Consider the following 20,484-nt stretch of genomic DNA (forward strand, 5'->3'; position numbering starts at 1 on the left):
ATCTCCTCTCCCACAGCCATACATGCCTGGACACAGATACACACACAGTTTGGATACAAATGGTGAGATAAAAGATGTCTGTCCTTATAACCGCAAAAGTCATCACCTGAAAAGGGGTAGGGATTTTACACTCATTTATTGGGCCAGTATTTAATTACCTCAAATAACCATACCATTCAACCATATAAATCCTCAGAGCGTACACATATTAATGTTAGGCTATTAATATTAAATATAATATTATATTATTAATATTAAATATAATATTAATAGAGAAAAAAAGAGATAGAGTGAGAAAAGCTATGTTTGTGCATTGGCTGGATTCCCTGCTCAATGCTGCGGGGTCAAGGTCAACTGATGCAATGCTAGGGGGCATTACCTTCCCTAGTGATTGGCCCTGAAATGAAGTGAGATTTCACAACCAATCCACACACACACACACACAGCCCAATATAAGAGAGAGACGGTCAAGTGGAAACCATATGACATGCACGCACTCAGCCAGCTCTGAGCACTAGCTCTAGGCCTCCTAGCTCCATTTCAACAGACATCACATCACATCACAGCCACACATCCACTAAGCCCCTCCAACAGAACAACCATCTCCACTTTTCAACCACATCCACCAGGACTGGCGTGAAATCCCCTGTTGATTGGCTAACGCCCGGTAACTGGTAACTGACTTCCGTGACGATGCGGTCGCTGTGCAGGCTGTTCATGGCGGCGGCCGCCATGTGGGCGTTTGGTGGCAGGGTGCAAGCGGCCCCGACGACAGGGCAGCCGGCCTCCGAGGAGGAGGTGAACGTGCTGATGTTCGGCGTGCTGCAGTTCAGCGAGTCGCTGCGCCACACCTACCAGACCACCGAGGCCCGGCTAGCCCGGCTGGCCAGAGCCGTGCACACCACCGAGAGCCTGGTGCGGAGGATCGACCGCCAGACGCTGGAGGCCAAGCAGGCAGAGGTCCAGATCAGAGAGGGGATCCACCACCTCCAGGTGAGAGGGGTTGGGGGTGACGACGGGAAAAGCAAACTGACCTACCATGTTTAAATATTGACTGTTGTGATAAAGAGGTCACTAACTGAGGCGGTCACTACTAACGTAAAAACAAAAGTGGTGTCTATTTCACAAATTGGTTGTTTAATTTGCCCTGAAGGTCCTGGTTTCAGAGAGTGCTAGTAGATAATTGAATGGGTTAAGGGTTTTTCAGACAGTTGATTAAGGTGTTAAAACAACCATGGAGCCACGGGTCTAAAATCCACAGAGCACATATATTGACAAAAATGTATACCTGTACTGTTAGCGTCTTTGCTCAAAAAGCATCCATTAAGGGCAAGACCCATATTTAAAAACACGTGACAGACTTGACGTATGTGTGAACATGAGTGCCATTTCTGGTGTGGTTCCCAGGCGCAGACTGCGGATCTTAAGAGCAGCGCCCAGCAGGCTAAAGGGAAGGTGGAGCAGGTGCAGCAGGAGGAGCTGGAGCTCAAGATGAAGCTTAGTGGACTGGAGTCCACCCTCACCAGCGCCAGCCCTGACAACGTCAAATCACTCAAGGTACACCACAACAACAACAACAACCACAACAACAACAAACCAATGACAACCACAACAAACCAACAACAACTTGCATTTATACAGCACTTTATCAAGGCACCAAAAGCGCTTTACAGTAAAAGGGGAACTAACTCACTAGCCACCTCCAATGTGCAGCACCCACTGGGTGATGCAGAGCAGCCATTATGGCCCAGAACGCTCACCACACACCAGCTTGAGGTGACACAAATCAATGGAATTCAACACAGCCTAAAGGTTTATTACAGAAACCAAAGCCTAGAGAGACTTAAGGGCAAGAGTTGGGCCCCCCATCTGAGCTGGTGACAGCAAAAAATATTCTATTAAACTCTCCTATTAAAACACTCACTCACTTTGAGATTTGAGAAATTTATGTCAAGGCCATCGGACTGAAATTGACTTTGAATTGAAATTGGTTCATTTGATTTGTGATCATTCTGCATCAGCATCAGCATAATTATACTGTATCAGCATTGTCAGTTTGCCTTGGTTCTAAATAGTCTTTGCTTTCAGGACACAGTTCAGAAGCACTCAAGGCTGCTGAAGGATTTACTGGACTGGACCAAGAAACAGAGGGAGAAAATTGAGCTTCAGAACCAACAGTTGACCGAGTTACAGAAACAGGCAAGTCCAAACTCTATAGTATTCAAAAGCACAAAAGTAATATGTCTAATGTAATATATATCTACCCTGTGTGTTACCAAAAAAGAATCAATGACACTCTATGAAAATGTGCCTTTGTTAGTTAGATCATTTGTTTTTGTTTGTAGTTAACAAAAGTGTTTTTGTGTATTACAGAATGGGTCGTAAGACCTGCCTGAAGAAAAGACACACTGGACACTCCACACTCCCATTTTATGGAAGACTATACTTCAAGCTATTTACATACCCACAAACAGATCCAGCCAATACATTTCAGCTAATACATCATATCATATAATACTGTATTTTAATGTTTCGGATATGCTTACTTATTATTTTATTACTTATGTGTTAGTTACTTACTTTTTGTTACTAACTTGCCTTTGATATTTAAAATAAATATTGATTCAATAATCCCTGTCTAGTGTAAAGTGTCTTTGAACCAACCAGTCATTTGACCAGATAATCTCAAGAGAGGTACAAGTGGCAGTGTGTGTTTGTGGCACAGTGGCCTACTGGTTAGCCCGTTCGGACTTGTAACCGGTTCGAACCCCGACCAGTAGGCACGGCTGAAGTGCCCTTGAGCAAGGCACCTAACCCCTTACTGCTCCCCGAGCGCCGCTGTTGTTGTAGGCAGCTCACTGCGCCGGGATTAGTGTGTGCTTCACCTCACTGTGTGTTCACTGTGTGCTGAGTGTGTTTCACTAATTCACGGATTGGGATAAATGCAGAGACCAAATTTTCCCTCACGGGATCAAAAGCGTATATATACTTATACTTATACTTATGTGTGTTTGCTCAAGAATATCCATAAAGCATGCAAGTCAATGTCTGTGTGTATGGGTGAGTGTGTTTCCACGTGGGTGTGGATGATTCCCCACCTGTAGTGTGTGTGTGGTGTGTAGACATAGCGTGCGGGGAACTCCAGCACTTCTTTGGTGGGCCGCACGCGCAGGTCTGGATAGGGCTTGACATGCAGCAGCTCAGGGGACAGACAGTAGTGAGGGGCCTCGGGGGCCGGAGAGATGTCTATCTTCAACTGGGCTGAGAGAGAGAGAGAGAGGGAGAGAGAGGGAGAAGAAAGAGAGAAGAGTGGGAGAGAGGTAGAGATAGGGAGAGAGAGAAACGAGACGGAGTTGAAAGAGAGCGAGGGAGGGGAGAGAGAGGGACAGAGGTAGAGATGTGGAGAGGGAGGACAAAAGGGGGAGGAAAATAGAAAGAGAGGGAGTGGAGAAGAAGAATGAAGATACAAGTTATTGATTATTATTCGAAAGCGCATTTTGAGTCACAAAAGGTGAATGTGATAAAACAGAAGATGACTACATTAAACCTAGTTCAAACCAAGCAAAAACAAACTCATCAAACCTTAAAGCAAGCTAAATGACTGCGTTTACTGGCACTTCAGTGTCCCGGTTATGATCGGGATTTTGAAGTATCCGGTATATACCGGTTTGGTATTTGCGCATGTAAACATCATAATCCCAATTTCAATACCGCAGATAAGCCCTTATCCCGGTTTTGAGTAACATACACACACAACCAGGATAGGGTGTGCTAATATTGTGCTAACACTTTATTGTTGGTAACTGGGATAGTAGGATTACAAGGTATACAAGGATATTAACAAACGGGTTTCTCTGTGTTCATGTAAACACCACATCCCAAATATGATCAAAACCGGGATAAAGGGTCATTCACACCAAGAACGATAACGATAACTATAACCATAACGATAAAAGCGCCCACACTGAACAACGATAAACGAAGTCTCTCCTTGTGTTAATGAATGTGACGGCTAAAATTTGATGGGTTGTGATTGGCTATTAGCTTTTTATCGTTCTTAAAATCGCTCTGAAAGTGATCCCCAACAATATAGTTTTTCATGCCGTTATTGTTATAGTTTATATGTGAACGCCGTATTCATATTATTGTTATCATTGTCGTTATCGTTCTTGGGGTGAATGACCCTTAAGGCTAATAACCGGGATACTGAAGTGCATGTAAACGTAATCAATGATATAATTTACAGAAAGTTAGTAAGTGTAGTGATAAAGGTAATTTAGAGGTAAATGTGGAGCGTTGTGTTGCAATTTAACAGTTGCAACTGTTGTGGTTGCAGAGTGTAAGGTCAGGTTGGGGGTGTGCAGGTACCAGTGACAGGTCTCAGCCTCCTCAGGACAGAAGAAGGTCTACGCATGTCAGCCAGAAACTTATACAGATCCTCATCACTCAACCTGTCACCTTCCTATATACACACATGCACACACGCACACACGCACACACAAACACAACACATACAGAGATACACAAACGCATAAGACAACACACATAGAAACATATATATATGTACACTACACATGAATGGTTATTCCAACTGGACATCCACAGATATGTTCAAAGTCCTGCACATATGACCAGAGATAAGCACAAACCAACACACTGACCTATTTGACCAAAGATCAATGGAACAACAAAAAAGACACAAGATGTCCAGAATGTATTGACCGCTGACCTGTTTGAAGAAGTTGGTGACTGTGAGAGTGGCTGGCCGGAACGTGGCGAAGTTACACATGTCCTCCCCCACACTCATCCGCTCGAACCCCTTCTTCTTCCGCTCGTTCCACGTCCCTTTTCTCTCTGCGGAACAAAACAAGGACGAGTCAGTTAGGTGGGAATACATGTATAGAATGTATAGGATGTTCCGGTCTATTTGTATATGGCCCCTGATGACGGTGAAATGATGACAATAACAATCAAAAACAAAACTAATCAAACCTAATGTGGTTAAGAAATTAGAATTTTCCGCAGGGTCTGAAATCTTGCGCAGAACCCCAGACAGGGCAAATGGGGAGTACAGGAGGCAAGAAAATAAAAACAAGTACCAGCAAAGACACAGCTTGGTACATATGAGTCATGTGTCTAGTTAAATAAGAATGGCAGATATTTCTGACCAGTAAAAACCCTCTATATGTATGTAGATCAATGGTTGCTGGACACTGAAGTTTTGCAAAAGAAGCTATATGACCCCTGACCCAGGCTATGCCCTAATGTCAATGCAGGTCAGCAGAGACAAGGCCACTTCTGGGATAATATTTACTAAACCCACTTCATCTGAATAACACAGAAACATGAACTAAACAGAAGTATGAGCTGAGAGAATAAACACTGTAAATGAATCGTGTGCCATGTAATATCATTTCATTCTAATGCCATGTAATATGAAGTAATCCTCTAGAATGTACACTTAACACCATGTTTGTTAAATAAACAAATCTACTGGAATGTAAAGTAATGCCATATTTGGCATTACGGATTATGGAAATGTAATGTACTGTAAGTGCTTGCTGAATGAACAACTGTGCTGTAATCTCATGTCCTCTAATCTAATCCCTAGTGTCCTGTCATGTCCGCATGTGGCGTCTTTCGGCAATAGATAGGGATTTGGGACCTTCTGAGGTGTCTGAGTTAAAGTGTAATTCCAGCAAAAATTGACCCATGGGTGTTTTTCTGCATTAAAACACATCAAATAGGCCGTGGAGACAGTATTTTTCGTTGATCAACCACTACAGAGCTTGCTCCAGTATATGCCCAAATCGCAAACAGTGGATTAGCTAAGGGCCATGAGTCAAACGCTTCTCAAATAGCATTTTTTTAACCAGTAATATTGTTCAAAACAGCATCAAACCTTGTCAGTAGCTTGCACAAGGTCCCTACACATAAAACGAAGCACCAACAACGTAGTTAACGAACCCGGAGTTTATCACAAAAGACTGTTAATCTCACAGAAGACTGAGATCTCACACGGAGCATGACGTCTTTTGCCGGAAGGTAATGCTTTATATGGACTTTCCTTCGAGCTAAGTAAGTGTTAGGATACTTAGTGTAAGTGTTCTTTTAGTCTTCTGTAATAAACGACGGGTTCGCTAACTATGTTGGTGCTTCGATTTATGTGTAGGGACCCTGAGCAAGCTACTGACGAGGTTTAATGCTGTTTTGAACAATATTACTGGTTAAAAAAATGCTATCTGAGAAGCGTTTCACTCATGGCCCTTAGATAATCCACTATTTGCGATTTGGGGCTATAGTGTATACTGGAGCAAGCTCTGTAGTGGTTGATCAACGAAAAATACTGTCTCCACGGCTTATTTGATGTCTTTTAATGCAGAAAAATACCCTTGGGTTAATTTTAGCTGGAATTACACTTTAAGTCAACATGCTGGTGTACTGTGTGGTGTGGTGCACAGTAGTATGGTGGTATGGTGTGGTGAGGTGTGACGTACTGTAGTGTACTATCATGTGATGTGGTGTAGTGTAATGTGGTATCCTGTGGTGTGGTGTACTGTAGTGTACTATAATGTGGTGTGGTGTAGTTTAATGTGGTATCCTGTGGTGTGGTGAGGTGTGGTGTACTGTAGTGTACGATCATGTGGTGCGGTGAAGTGTAATGTGGTATCCTGTGGTGTGGTGTGGTGTGGTGTAATGTGGTATCCTGCGGTGTGGTGTGGTGTACTGTAGTGTACTATCGTGTGTTATACTGTAGTGTGGTGTAATGTTGTGTACTATTGTGTAGTGTGGTGTAGTGTACTGTTGTGTAGTGTGGTGTAGTGTACTATTGTGTAGTGTGGTGTAGTGTGGTGTAGTTTACTATTGTGTAGTGTGGTGTAGTGTGGTGTAGTGTACTGTTGTGTAGTGTGGTGTAGTGTGGTGTAGTGTACTATTGTGTAGTGTGGTGTAGTGTGGTATAGTGTGGTGTAGTGTATTATTGTATGGTGTAGTGTATTATTGTATAGTGTGGTGTAGTGTGGTGTACTATAGTGTACTATTGTGTAATGTGGTGTAGTGTACTATTGTGTAGTGTGGTGTAGTGTACTATTGTGTAGTGTGGTGTAGTGTTGTGTAGTGTGGTGTAGTGTACTATAGTGTACTATTGTGTAGTGTGGTATAGTGTACTATTGTGTAGTGTGGTGTAGTGTGGTGTAGTGTATTATTGTGTAGTGTGGTGTAGTGTACTATTGTGTACTACTGTGTAGTGTGGTGTAGTGTGTTGTGCTATAGTGTACTACTGTGTAGTGTGGTGTAATGGTGTGCTATAGTGTACTACTGTGTAGTGTGGTGTGTAATATTGTGTAGTACTATAGTGTAGTGTGGTGTAATTGTGTGCTATAGTGCACTACTGTGTAGCGTGGTGTAATGTATTATTGTGTAGTGTGGTGTAGTGTACTATTGTGTACTACTGTGTAGTGTGGTGTAGTGTGTTGTGCTATAGTGTACTACTGTGTAGTGTGGTGTAATGGTGTGCTATAGTGTACTACTGTGTAGTGTGGTGTGTAATATTGTGTAGTACTATAGTGTAGTGTGGTGTAATTGTGTGCTATAGTGCACTACTGTGTAGCGTGGTGTAATATAGTGTACTACTGTGTGTGTGGTGTAATGCGGTGTGCTATAGTGTAATACTGTGTAGTGTGGTGTAATGTGGTGTGCTATAGCGTACTACTGTGTAGTGTGGTGTAATGTGGTGTGCTATAGCGTACTACTGTGTAGTGTGGTGTAATGCGGTGTGCTATAGTGTACTCCTGTGTAGTGTGGTGTAATGTGGTGTGCTATAGCGTACTACTGTGTAGTGTGGTGTAATGTGGTGTGCTATAGTGTACTACTGTGTAGTGTGGTGTACTATAGTGTACTACTGTGTAGTGTGGTGTGTCGTGATGTGTCTGAGGTACCACTGTCTGAGTCGGGGTCGGAGCGCTCCAGCCCCCCCACGCTGCTGACGATGTTGAGCAGGTGAATGGCAGTCCAGGCAAAGGGCATGCGGAAACGACCCAACCTGTTGCAGGACTGCTCCGCCTGCGTACGCAACTTCTCCAGCTTCTCCTTATGCTGCGCACGCACACACACACACACACACACATATTTATATAGGCATGTACGCACAAAGAAATACAGGCAGGCAAACAGCCAGCCATACAAACATTATATAACTACTACACTTATATATCAGTGAGGCACAATGCACTTTTAGGATATTGCCGTATTTACATGGAGAATCAACATAGTATGCCAATCTATAAAAACTGCTGTTTTCTTTTTGAAGGTTGTATTAATTAATTTAGTAGAAGAGATTGGTGATTTCTTCTTTTTTCTAAACTAGCCAATACCAGTTCTCAGCTTTACCATTCAACATCTTTAGCTTCAGCTCTAAGCTATTTAAGCTTTAAAGGACACAAAGTGTCCTTAGTTAGTTTTAAATCAGGTCTTCTCAACATGGATATTTCTATTTTAAGAAATATTGCCAAGGCCTCACATAATTGGACCCTTTTAGGAGTTTGCTGGACATTGATCGTCATGAAGGCAAATATTGCCAAGCGCACTGTCTGCCTGCCTCTCACGCACGCACACAGAGATGCACACTTGCACCTCACACACACACACACACACACACACACACACACACACACACACACACACACACACACACACACACACACACACAGGACATGTGCATTCTTGGCTCTAATATTTGATCGTCTGTGCCAGTCTGGCCTTCTCACCTATTTCTCTTTCCTCTGCAAATATATCCCTGAACTTTATAAAGTTTGCTTTAATATTAGACAATTCTTAAATATTGGCTGTCCTGCTTCTGATTCAGCAAACACAGGTGACCGCATGTTACCCTTTTGGGACTCTGCATGTGCAGTTCAGAGGTCAGTCTGGTGTCTGCATGCTGCTGCTAGCCAGTGAAGCTGTAACTCACCTTAGTGGAGTCGGACTCTTTCATGATCATGTAGGGCTCACAGCACTCCCCTATGTCGCCCTGCTGCAGAACCTTCTCCAACTGAGAGAGAGAAAGAGAAAGAGAGAGAGAGAGAGAGAGAGAGAGAGAGAGAGAGAGAGAATGTGTGTGTGGGTGTGAGAGAGAGAGAAAGAGGGGGTGGGGGTACAGTTTGCATAGAAAGAAAGCGAGAAAGAAGGAAGGAAACATGACATAGAGAGAGAGACAGTGAGACATATGAAAGAGACAAGGATGTCATATCAAGAGGGAGCGAGAGAGCATATAAGAGAGGATTGGATAATGCATGAACTAATAAAACCATTTATAGTGAGAACATAAGAGGTCATGAGAGAATGACCGAGTGGCACAGTGAGGCACAGCAGTGCAGCGCAGCGCAGGTCATTTCCCCAATGAGCTGTGGGCTAGTGGCGCCCCCTGCTGGCTGCTCGTAGCTACCTTGATGACCAGGAAGATGTCTGCGGAAGGGTATGTGATGGAGAAGATGGCGGAGCGGGCCAGGGTGGAGATGGCCGTGTGGGGGATGTGAGGCCGCAGCAGGCCCTTCATCTGATCAGAGTTCAGGTCAAAGTGGAAGTTCTCCGAGATCTGGGAGGTGATGGGGGGGACGGGGGAACACAGGAGGTAGTGGAGGAGGAGGAGGAGGAGGAGAGAGGCAAGGAATCAGGACAATCGGCACAGCCATTTTCAACTCAAATCAAATCTCCAGGTCGCAGGTCAAATGAAAACATCCAAACTCTACTTCAAAATAAATTTTCCAAAGGACACACTGGAGTTAATGCAAGTAACTCCGTGATAATAACAATACAAAAATGAATACCTTTTTCTTTTCTTTGACATCATACAGAGCCAGTGTTCCAAATATTGGCTCAATTTCTATCTCAAACCTGGAGGGACAACCAGGAGAGAGACACACACACACACAAGAGATTAGCTCTGGATTGGCTGCAGATAGTATCAGTGTAACGCGCACATGAGGGTAGAATGCGGAACATGGGGGTCAGAGAAATGTGTTGGAGCAGTGTGGAGTATACAGTGATATGACATGGCTTGATTCTCTGGGGGTCTGCTGATGAGTGACTGTTGCACATGCGGGCATATGAACCCTGAGAGAGACAGACTGGAGAGCAAGACCGGTAGAGAGAGAGAGAGAGAGAGGGGGAGGGAGAGAGAGAGGGGGGGGAGGGAGAGAGAGAGAGAGAGGGAGAGGGGGGGAGAAGTAGTAGAAGAAGAAAAACACTTCCTCACTGAATCCAGTAAATTCAGCAGTCAGGAACCAATATTTCCATCAATTAAAAAATGAAGACAAGCTTCCATACTTATTGGGAGAGCACAAAAGTTGTGTAAATCTAGCTGCACGGTACCTGGTAACCTGTCATAAACTGATGAAGAGAGTGGCCTATATTGTCACATACTTCACTTTCTATCACTAATTATTATCCATAATAACACACAGAATTACTATACTGTATAGTACGTACAGTAATACTGTATCATTTCCTATTCTCCCTCTGTCTGTATTATTTTGTTATAGGTTTGCTTCAGTAATGCCAATAAAGCTCCAATGAAAATTGAAACTGAGGGGGGGGGGGGGGTAGAAATGGTAGAAATTAAGAGAGCATTTAGAGGAAGTGGGGAGGGAGAGGGAGACAGCAAACAAGAGAGAAACAGAGAGAGACAGAGTGACAGTGAGAGAGAGAGAGAAAGAGAGGGATGGAGAGAAAGAAAGAGAGAAAGAGAGAAAGAAAGAAAGAAAGAAAGAAAGAGAGAAAGAAAGAAAGAAAGAGAGAGGGAGAGAAAAAGAGAGAGAAAGAAAGAGATAGACAGACAGTCAGACAGACAGATAGAGAGAGATACTCACTTGAGGGACAGACACTTGACCATGATCCTCTGGCCCATGTGCTCTTTGGGGACCTCTGGGAGGGAGCAGCGCTCCACCGCCTCGTCCTGCCGCGTGAGAACCGACCGCCCACAACGTTTACACAGACACCAAGGCAACGTTGACACAGGACACCGCAATAAAGAAGCAAGAGCAGAGAGAGGGAGAGAGGCACAGAGGGAAAGAGAAACAGAACAAGCATGTTAGACAGGGACATTGAGAGGACAGCAAGGGGGACATGCAAATACTGTACGGTCAAAGTCCATCATATAGCACTCAAACAAGTGGATGGATTTCAGCTGTTGATATATCAGGCTCCCCTTTGGGAGCTATACAATTAAAGACAGACAGACACACACACACACACACACACACACACACACACACACACAGACCTCGTCAGGTGTGGGGTAGAGGCCTAGCAGGTCGGTGTGGCGCCCCTGCTGGCGAGCGTCGGCGTTGCGGCGGTCCATGTCCTCGGCGCTGGTGCGCTCCAGCACTGAGGGCAGCAGTGCGTCGGGAGACGAGTTCTTCAGGTCGAAGATGCTGGAGGCCCAGCTGCCCCGCGGCGTGTCGTCCATGGACACCGAGCGACGCTTTGCCTCGTCCTGATGGACACAGCAACGGGGACGCTCAACAGTCTCATTCACATTTTCCATAAAGCATTTGATACAACACAAATAAAACAGATAAATACTATTCTATTACATGGGAATTGACACCTTGCTCACAAGTGCCTCAGAATAACCTGCCATCCACATCTTCAACTCCCAACCCCACATTGGGAGGATAAAATGTACATTATTGGTAGCCTGGAGATTCCAGACCCTGGTAATCTAGAAAGATTAAGGGTCTGGCCACAAATAATGTAATGGCCCAACTCGAGGGGCGGCACCAAGCGTGCATTTAAAAATCTCACTGCACGCAATTGGATAAGACTATACGACCAATGTTTACTGACTGATTCCGGACTTCTACGCAATTGGATAACACTACGACTGTCATCTGTTTAGCTCGCCTTTGGCCCGCCTATATGAGATACACCGATGTGATTGGCTCCCCGCGATACAAGCGGCAAAAGTAACGTGCATCATTACTCATTGCCAGAGTGTCTCGCAGAGACAATTCAAATTGTGCTCTTGCGACAACTCTGGATTTTCCAGGGTACATTATTGGGGGAACAGAGAAAAAGAGAAAGTGGGGAGTAAATAAACAAAGTGGTCCGACACGCTTAAACAGAGAAAGAGAAGTTCTAGCCGACCTGGTCGTCATGACGTTCTGTTGCGGTCTCATCCAGCTCAAAGGTCTGCTTGACCAGGCCCCTCTGCTTCTCCCTCTGCCGCTCCGAGTTGTGTGGTGACTGTGTGGTGCTGTAGCGCTGGTACCTGCGTGCGATAGGTCACAAGAGGTCAAAACGGGCACTGCCGCCCAGCATCAGGGACAAGTCCTCACAGCTGTCCTCATCTCTGTGGTCCAGTGAACCGTAACGGAGTGCGGCCTCAGCAGCCTCTGTGCCTGCCTGCCTGCCTGCCTAGCCGTACTCACTTCCTCTGGATGATGAGCCAGTCATCTGTGTAAACTCCCAGGGCGTCTCGCACTCGGGGGTCCAGTGTCCTACAACAAAACACAAACGCAGAAAACTGCTGATGCGGTGCTCTAGTGTGTGTGTGTGTGTATTTCTGCACAGCAACTGTGAGGTGTTGGTGCCGCAATGTTGTGTACAGCAGAATAAAAAAGGGTGTCATGTTATATAGTGCAGTGTTTCCCATACATTGACTTATTTGTGGCGGCCCACCACAATATCAACACTGACCACCACACAATGATTTTCCAGGTTGTACTAAATTGTGCTTAAATCTGGTTAGCATCATAACCACGCTGCGCTAATTTGTTAAAAACTGTTGCATTCAAGTCAATTCTGCAAACCTACCACCACAAATAGAATTTAATTCTGTGGGAAACACTGTAGTGATTGGCACACAATGCAGGAGTGGTGTACAGTGTGGTGTGGTGCTGCAGAGTGCAGTAATGCAGACAATACAGTCATGTACTGTAGTGGTCTAGTGACATACCCTGGATCCTGCTGTGCAGAGTCATTAAGTGCAATGCAATGTTCTAAAGATTGAAATTCTGTTAAATACTGTGCAATGCTAATTTGGCCCAATGATGAGTAAAGATGAGCACAACTGTGTAGCATTATAGCTATACACAATGCTATGCAGCACAGAGCTGTGTAGAGCTGCAGAGTGTTGTATGGTGCAGCTGAATAGCGGAGGTCTGTGCAGGGCTGTGTAGTACTACACACTGCCATGTGACATGCTTCCCAGAACACATCACAGTGCTGTGCAATAGATGCAATGGGATGTGTGCAATGCATTCATATACTGTGCAAAACACTGTAGAGCGCTGTGCTCTGCTGTAAAATGCTATGCAGTGCATGTATTGTGCATGTATTGCCATGTATTACACGGCTCTTCACAAATGACTTGAATGGGACTTCCCAACGCTGCCGCATCGGAGTCCTGTTCGCCCTGTCGCGACTTATTTTCCGACCGGCGCTCTATACATTATCCCTTACGTATTGCCATGCAATGCTTGGTGGTGCTGTGTGCGGTATGGTGTGGAGCTCACACACACACACACACATCAGCTGCAGATGCAGAGCTGGGGTAGCTTGGTCCCAGAGGTAAAAGCAGGCCACGGCCACTGAGCCGTGCAGAATGTGTCACATGACAGGGACAGGCCTACAAAAGTGATGTGCTCAGTAGTAATGAACCGTGCTCGGGATTGTGTGTGTCCACGCATGCCACTGTGTGTTTGCGAGAGGAGTGAGTGTGAGTAAGCGAATGACAGAGTGTGTATGTGTTTGAGTATGTGTGTGGCTGTGATAGAGTAAGAGTATGTGTGTATGTGTGTGTGCATGTGTGTGAGTATGTGTGTGTGTTAGTGACTCACTCTTCCTCAGGAAGAGCTGCCTCAAGCGTGCTGCACTCTCTCTCCTGCAGGACGAGTTCCAGGTCATCCGGAGGGAACTCCATCAGCTGGCGGAGTGGTCCAGGTTCTGGTCCGGGAGCGTGGCTGCTCACATACTCCTCAAAGTCCACCGGTTCCACTACCTCTGTCAGGGGCAGCTGCAAACACACAGGCACACATGCACACACGCACACCACATACACACATCATGCTAAATTGTAATCAATTCTATTTCATTTCAATAGGACACTTCAATAAACGAATTTGGGTACTTTTGAGGACAGAATGCACAGTTCAGTATCTCACTTAAAGGGTCAGTTAGCAATTGTGCATGCAGACACGTTTTTTTTTTTTTTTTAATGCATAAAACGTACATTATATTTTAACCAAGGACAAACAAAACACACCAAAGATGTGGCTCACCCTTCCCTACAGTATTCCCAGAGAAACTCCACACAGGGTTTTGAATTGTTTGGGGGACAGACTGCCCCCACATTGTTTGCTTCCAGCCTGGGCTGACTACAGAGACTGTTTGTTTTTTTTACAGTGAACTCACATGATGGGCAGTTAGCCGATTGTGAGGAGATGTTCGCTGAATGTGACAAAAAATATTAAGGGCGAGCGCGTATGGTCGCTGACTGCACCATCTTACAGTAAAGCTTGAGTTTGCATATGCCAAAAAAAATCTTCTTTATTACAGAGACAGGACGAGGAAATGAGGGCAGAAGAGAAAGTGATTTGTCTGGCTTGTGGCGCAACCTCTTCCTCTTTTGAAGACTTACCCTAACCACAGAGTTATTCCCCCAGCCAAATCCAGAGTTGCCTTTGGATTGTCTTTGGTGGTAAAACAACAAGATTTCAAAAAGGACGGCCTGGTTCGATATCTTTAAAAACATGCTGTTTGTATCTCAACCGCTATTTGCATTCAAATCACCACTTTTACTGCACTCATCCTTGACAAAAGAACACATGCAAACACACTCACACACACAGAGACAGACACACACACACACTCACAGGTTGGTGAGCTCCTGCACGCTTCTTAGATAGCTGTGGTGACCCATAGTCCCTGGACACCTGTTTCCTCACCTCAGATGCCACCGTTCTAGAAGAGAAACAAAAGATAATACTGATCAATACCTCAAACAGTATTAAATATAGCAGTGGCAATACTTTTATTTGTATGATCGAACACGTGCAAATATGCAGCCGGGAAGTGTTTCAGATGGGAGCAGAATAACAAATGCAAAGTACAGTACGAGTGCGAGTGCAGAGGTACCTGAACTGACAATGTTGCCCAGCATCAAAACAGAGGTATGGAGGCCTAACCCCACTACCCATTCCCACTCTCCATTCCCCACAGCAGCACTGAACCAGACACAGCTAATCTTTCAATGTTTAGTTGCACTTTGTGCATGTAGCATGGATGAATATAGCCACAGAGAAAAACACAAAGAGGTCATCTACACTCAGAATTGGAATTCGGACATCCAGAGCTTTGCTACTTTTGAATATGTTTGCTTAGCCCACCTGGACCATATCAACAAATGTCACAGTTAACAAACTGATAGCCTCACAGGTGAACTTACTCCGCTAATCTGGTACAATCTAACACGGTTTACTGCCATTTTTCAGTGGCCGACAAGGACTACAGTGACAACAGAGGCAAGAAGTAGCACCCTGTCAGGACAAGAAAGATCCGGGAATCCAAATCAGCAAGCGCAGGAGCACACCAGTGCCAGCAGCCTCCTCCAGGAAAGCCCAGGATCCAGGACGTCATGGGCATCATGGCAGGCATGGGCATGTGAGTGAGTGAGCTGTGATTTGGGGATGTACTGTCTGCAGCAAAATGCACATAGCCCTTAGATTACAGATTGATCTCCTATAAACCACCTCCACCTCCACAGCTTCAGTCGCTAGACTTGTGTAATGCAGTGTTCTTGGAGTGAATAACATGTATTGATTGTGCAATGGATGTGGTGTAGGCCTAGGTTATGTGGTGCAGTGGCTGGAGCCCAAGACACATTAACCTCTGGGGACAATAAAGCACACCTTAAGCTTAACCTTAGGCTGAATCTTTATTTTCAAATGTCTCATTTCACACCCAGTCCAGACTGTTGTGTTTGGCACTCATTAATCATGACTGAATAAAGTGAATGGACAGTCTGAATATGTTTACAATAACGACTGTTATGAAGTCATGGGTTTACACTATGTTTGACTAGTGGGATGTTCCTGTTCGTCCGTTTAGCCAAAAGTGAAATCCAACACGTAAGTGCCTTATAACACATGGAAGTAAACAAAAATATTGACCTCAGCCCTGAGCACCCAGCATGCACTTCCTCTTCTGCCCAGTCACATGGGCTAGAGTGGAACAATACAAGCGAGTGCCTCTTGAGACGAGAGGAGGCAGATGGAGACTGGTACAGCAATCAGGGATACAGGCAGACAGGAACAACAAGTTCAGCTACTAGGGGCTGCCCATTTGTGTTGCAATAGGAATGCCTTCTGATACATTAAATGTGAAGTAAATGGTTTCGTTTGTCAAAACATTTGCTTCTGAACTTCAATTGCTTCTGGATACTGATGGGTATGAAGACAAGGCAGATAAACAGTGCCCCCGGATTTTTGTGTCCACTTTCCACACTGGTTTTAACATTTCACACCTTTTTTCTTTTTATTTAAATGTTCAGGCCCACTCAATTTGTCAACAACTGCATGAGCAAACACCACCAAACATGCACACAGGAATAACTCTAAACCATTAATCTTCATATACATGTTGTTATTGCAGATCTAAAAATATTCAATTTTTTCACAAGGAAAAAAAAAACTGAATCACACAGGGTGACTAACACTTAAAAAAAAAGGAACAGGTCTAAAAAAAAATTCCCACCAATTTCACATTGCGATGCATGCTCATGAACGCCTTTGATCTGAGATCTCTCTATCGAACCGTATCCCCCCCACTCCACACCATAGTACGATCCCTCTCCTCTGTCTGCTCTGCAGAGCTGTGCAGCTGCCCTCCTGCTTGGTGCTACTGTCGGCTGTGGAGTCCAGGAGGGGAGCAGCACCAGCAGCTGTTCTGGCTTGGACGGCGCCGGCGCCGGTCCGTGGGACTGGACTGGACTGGTGGGTTGCAGGGACCAAAGTGGTCTCTCCACACTCCGGGCCATGTGCTGCCCCCCAACCACACATGGGAGTGTTAGTTCCTGACGGGGACAAAGCAATGCAACCCCCACCACCACCACCACCACCACCACCACCCATTCCTTTCATAGACAGTATGCAGCTGCTCCCCCCAGTAACTCAAACTGCCGTTTTCTCTCTCTTTTTTGGTGCCTCTCTCTGTCTGTCCGTTATACAGACATACTTACCAATACTAATTCACTCACTCTCACACACACACTCATACACACTAACAGACACTAATTCTCTCTCTCTCTCTCTTTCACACACACATACACACTCATACACACTAACAGACACTAATTCTCTCTCTCTCTCTCTCTTTCACACACACATACACTCATACACACTAACAGACACTAATTCTCTCTCTCACACACACACACACACAAGCAGAAATTAATTTACTCACACACAACCAATGATGATTTTGGTCTCTGACTACACATTCAACACTTAATATACACTCCTCACAGGACTCAATTCTCTCTCACAAACACACCCATGAACAGAAACACACAGAAACACACACAAGCACACAGAGCAACAACAGACACTAACTCTCTCACTTAGTCTCTGTCTCAGAGACGCCAACACTGACAGACACACAGCTGCGAGGACCCAACATCTGCCCCTTCCATGTACTGAGCAACCTCTCCTGTCACCACACATAAACCAAGCCCCTTCCTCTACACACTGGAATGCCACAGTGCTCAAGCTGTTAGCCTGAAACACACACACATGTACGCACACACACACTCTCCCAACCTACATTTCACCCACTCTCTTTATCTACTGAGGTTTACTCCTCCTTCTGCATTCTTTCTTCTTCACGCTCTCTCACACACTAACTCACACTATTTTGCTCCCTCTGCCCCCCCCCCCCCACCCCCCATCATGGGAAGCCCCAACAAACACCCCACGATCCCCCTCTCTCGGCCGAATCCACCATGCTGTCAGCTGTACAGCTATAGCCCGGATATGGCCTCTCTCCCTGGGGGAGTCAGGCCACTCAGTCAGGCCAAACACTCCCCACACTTCCTGGCATGATAAAAAAGTGATGACTGCAGAGCTGGATTTCCCAAGGCAGAACTCCATGCCACGCTGCGCGGAACGCGCTGCTCTAGCAGTCATGTTGTGTGTTGTGGCAGAAGTAATATGGTACATAGCCTCAGCCAATAATGTGACCTACACAGCACATTTCGCCCAAGCTATTTTGGCTTAATCAAAGCCAACGTGTTCACTGGATGAGACATGACCACGAAGGCCTAGGCCTACATTTCATATTACATAGCCGACGTCTGAACAGGAAAAAGGAAGAAAAATCTCTGCCGCAACACAGTGCCTAGAATGACTTCACACCCTTTCCTGCATCCTGGACATAAACAATGGACAAAGTTCCAACGCTAAAGAAAGGTGGAGAGAAGAGAAAAATTAGGCGAAAAACTTGTGTCTACATTTAAACTTTTCTTGTGCCGTTTCATCACTGCTACTCAGAACAGAAATGGTAGGTCACTCACAGGTTGGCAGATGAAAACACAAAAATATACGTAAAGAATAGAGGCAGACTGTGCCTTGGGGCTTTGTTGACATGCTCACCACATTCCAAGATTGCAAAGATTTCCGCTTGGTTTTGATCACGCTTGCCTGATACACGAGATGTGACGCTTATCAAACTCCTGCCCTGCTTTATGGACACCCCACTAAACAAGCCCCGGGGGGTTGAAGGAAAATACATTTGTTTATCAACAAAAGCTACTCTCTAAAAATGAAATGAGAGCAATGCTATAGAAGCAATGCTATAGAAGAACCTTATATAGTGCCCCAAAGAACCCGCAAGGTGCTAGTTCTTTGAAAAAAATGTTTAAGGAAAGGTATGAAAATACTAGTCTTTCTAAAGAACCATTTCCAATGTCAAGAACCTTTCACTTGATGTAAAGGTTCAAGTCGTGGTTCTTTATAGAACCATATAATGATGAAAAGAAGCAATTTTGAGCTTTACTTTTTGTAGTGCTTGCAATCAATTTAACTTAAGCTCACTTTGGTTACTAAGGCTTTAAACTCTATTCTGCAACAAGAATATATTCCACAGGCTCTTCAACAGACACTGCAAGTCTGCAAGAGTTGCCTACTTTACTGTCACATGAAAGAACCTAGGTCTAATTCCTACAGTCACTCTATGAAACTGTAAAGCCCAAGCCAGGTAGCCTACTCGTGATTTTCCCAGATAAAAAAGGAACTGCACATTCCCTGTTCTGCTTGTGTTTTCATTAGGCGAGATGAATAGTATCAGGTTGAAGATAGCCCAACCCCAGAACGTCTAAAAAAATGCATAAGTCGGTTTTGCTTACAGATGGGCTATAAGCCTTTTCTCAAAGGCAAAGGCAGTGATTTGCTTATAAACACACAGGGTCAGGCACAGTTCATTAGTGACAACCACTCACAGTAGCGCCACAGACAGAGCTAACAACACCCGCCTGGTCCCGCATAAAGTAGTTTACCGTAGCTTGATGGCTAACATTTCCCCATCGCTGAAAGCTTGTGTTAGTTTTAGCCTAATTCTTGCAAGACACCTTACATACACAGCAATGCGGTAGTAAGGGTAGAATGTATGAATGAGTTAATTCATCATTTGTAGGCTATCTACCACCACCACCAGTAAAATTATGTTTTGAAAAAGTATATATATATATGTATAGTGAAAATATGCTTCTGTCATGTATGCTGTTATCGCCAATGACAGTAACATTTGGTTGATCAATGTGGCGCAAAGCTTCATTCAAATAATCCGATATCTCTTAGCAAGCCAGCTAGGAACTTTCGTCTGAACTATTCAACAGGGAATGCCCTAAACGAGCAGAGTTTTCTTCCTGTCTCCATATCTACTGTAGGCTATATCAAATTTCAAGTTTTAGTGAAACGCATATGGGCTGAACAAAAGAATCGTCCCTGTCCAACTGCACTCACGGGAGTAGGCTACGGCGGTTCATGTCAAGCGATACCTCCTAAATTCATGCGCTAACGTTGCCGAATTCGGTCACGCGAGCTATCACACCCAAAGACTGGCAAACAACACTGTTTTGTTATTGACTCTTACCTGTTAATTTTATGGGCAAAAGCCCTCCTTTCCGTTGTTGAAGCTGCCATCCCATCCAGACACCTTCCAAAATATCCTCCTTTTCTTACACTTTCGTACTGGGCAGCTTACACTCTGCTTCCTTGTGCCTCTACAATGACAAATGGTTCCTCCTAGTGGTTAGGAGACGAAAAACTCACGCATTCTCACCTAACCGGTTGCTATGACGCACTCAGACTGTTGCAACTAGATGCAGTTTTTGTAACGTAGCCTAGACCTAATGTGGTCAGACTCAAAAAGCCGTTAAAACCAATTATGTATAATGCTAGCCGGTGTGGTTTTGTTTTTGCAACAACAAAC

At 44.8% G+C, this 20,484-nt stretch overlaps 2 protein-coding genes across 7 annotated transcripts in view; one reads left to right on the forward strand and one right to left on the reverse strand.

Annotated features, from left to right (window-relative positions):
* The window catches only part of dock6 (dedicator of cytokinesis 6), a 56,425-nt gene extending 36,168 nt beyond the window's left edge, over positions 1-20,257 (reverse strand). For all 6 annotated transcript variants that reach the window (XM_076266350.1, XM_076266349.1, XM_076266348.1 and 3 more), the window contains exons 1-14: positions 20,146-20,257; positions 14,874-14,961; positions 13,839-14,014; positions 12,429-12,497; positions 12,145-12,268; positions 11,279-11,491; positions 10,866-10,951; positions 9,825-9,891; positions 9,443-9,592; positions 8,969-9,049; positions 7,938-8,094; positions 4,730-4,854; positions 4,369-4,462; positions 3,099-3,261 (exon numbers count right to left, since the gene is read on the reverse strand). In XM_076266350.1, coding sequence (XP_076122465.1) covers positions 3,099-3,261; positions 4,369-4,462; positions 4,730-4,854; positions 7,938-8,094; positions 8,969-9,049; positions 9,443-9,592; positions 9,825-9,891; positions 10,866-10,951; positions 11,279-11,491; positions 12,145-12,268; positions 12,429-12,497; positions 13,839-14,014; positions 14,874-14,961; positions 20,146-20,195 — 1,643 coding nt within the window. In that variant the 5' untranslated portion in view covers positions 20,196-20,257. The remainder of the gene's footprint in view (positions 1-3,098; positions 3,262-4,368; positions 4,463-4,729; positions 4,855-7,937; positions 8,095-8,968; positions 9,050-9,442; positions 9,593-9,824; positions 9,892-10,865; positions 10,952-11,278; positions 11,492-12,144; positions 12,269-12,428; positions 12,498-13,838; positions 14,015-14,873; positions 14,962-20,145) is intronic.
* angptl8 (angiopoietin like 8) lies at positions 380-2,385 on the forward strand. The gene is made up of 4 exons (XM_076265372.1): positions 380-993; positions 1,408-1,557; positions 2,089-2,199; positions 2,374-2,385. The coding sequence occupies exons 1-4, from the start codon at positions 694-696 to the stop codon at positions 2,383-2,385; spliced, it is 573 nt and encodes a 190-aa protein (XP_076121487.1). The 5' UTR covers positions 380-693.
* Positions 20,258-20,484: the final 227 nt, after the last annotated feature.

Source organism: Alosa pseudoharengus, unplaced genomic scaffold, assembly GCF_046254945.1.
Source record: "Alosa pseudoharengus isolate Yale_2024_CS ecotype anadromous, Long Island Sound unplaced genomic scaffold, YU_APseudo_1.1 YU_APseudo_1.1_scf_4, whole genome shotgun sequence".
In the NCBI taxonomy this organism is placed as follows: domain Eukaryota; kingdom Metazoa; phylum Chordata; class Actinopteri; order Clupeiformes; family Clupeidae; genus Alosa; species Alosa pseudoharengus.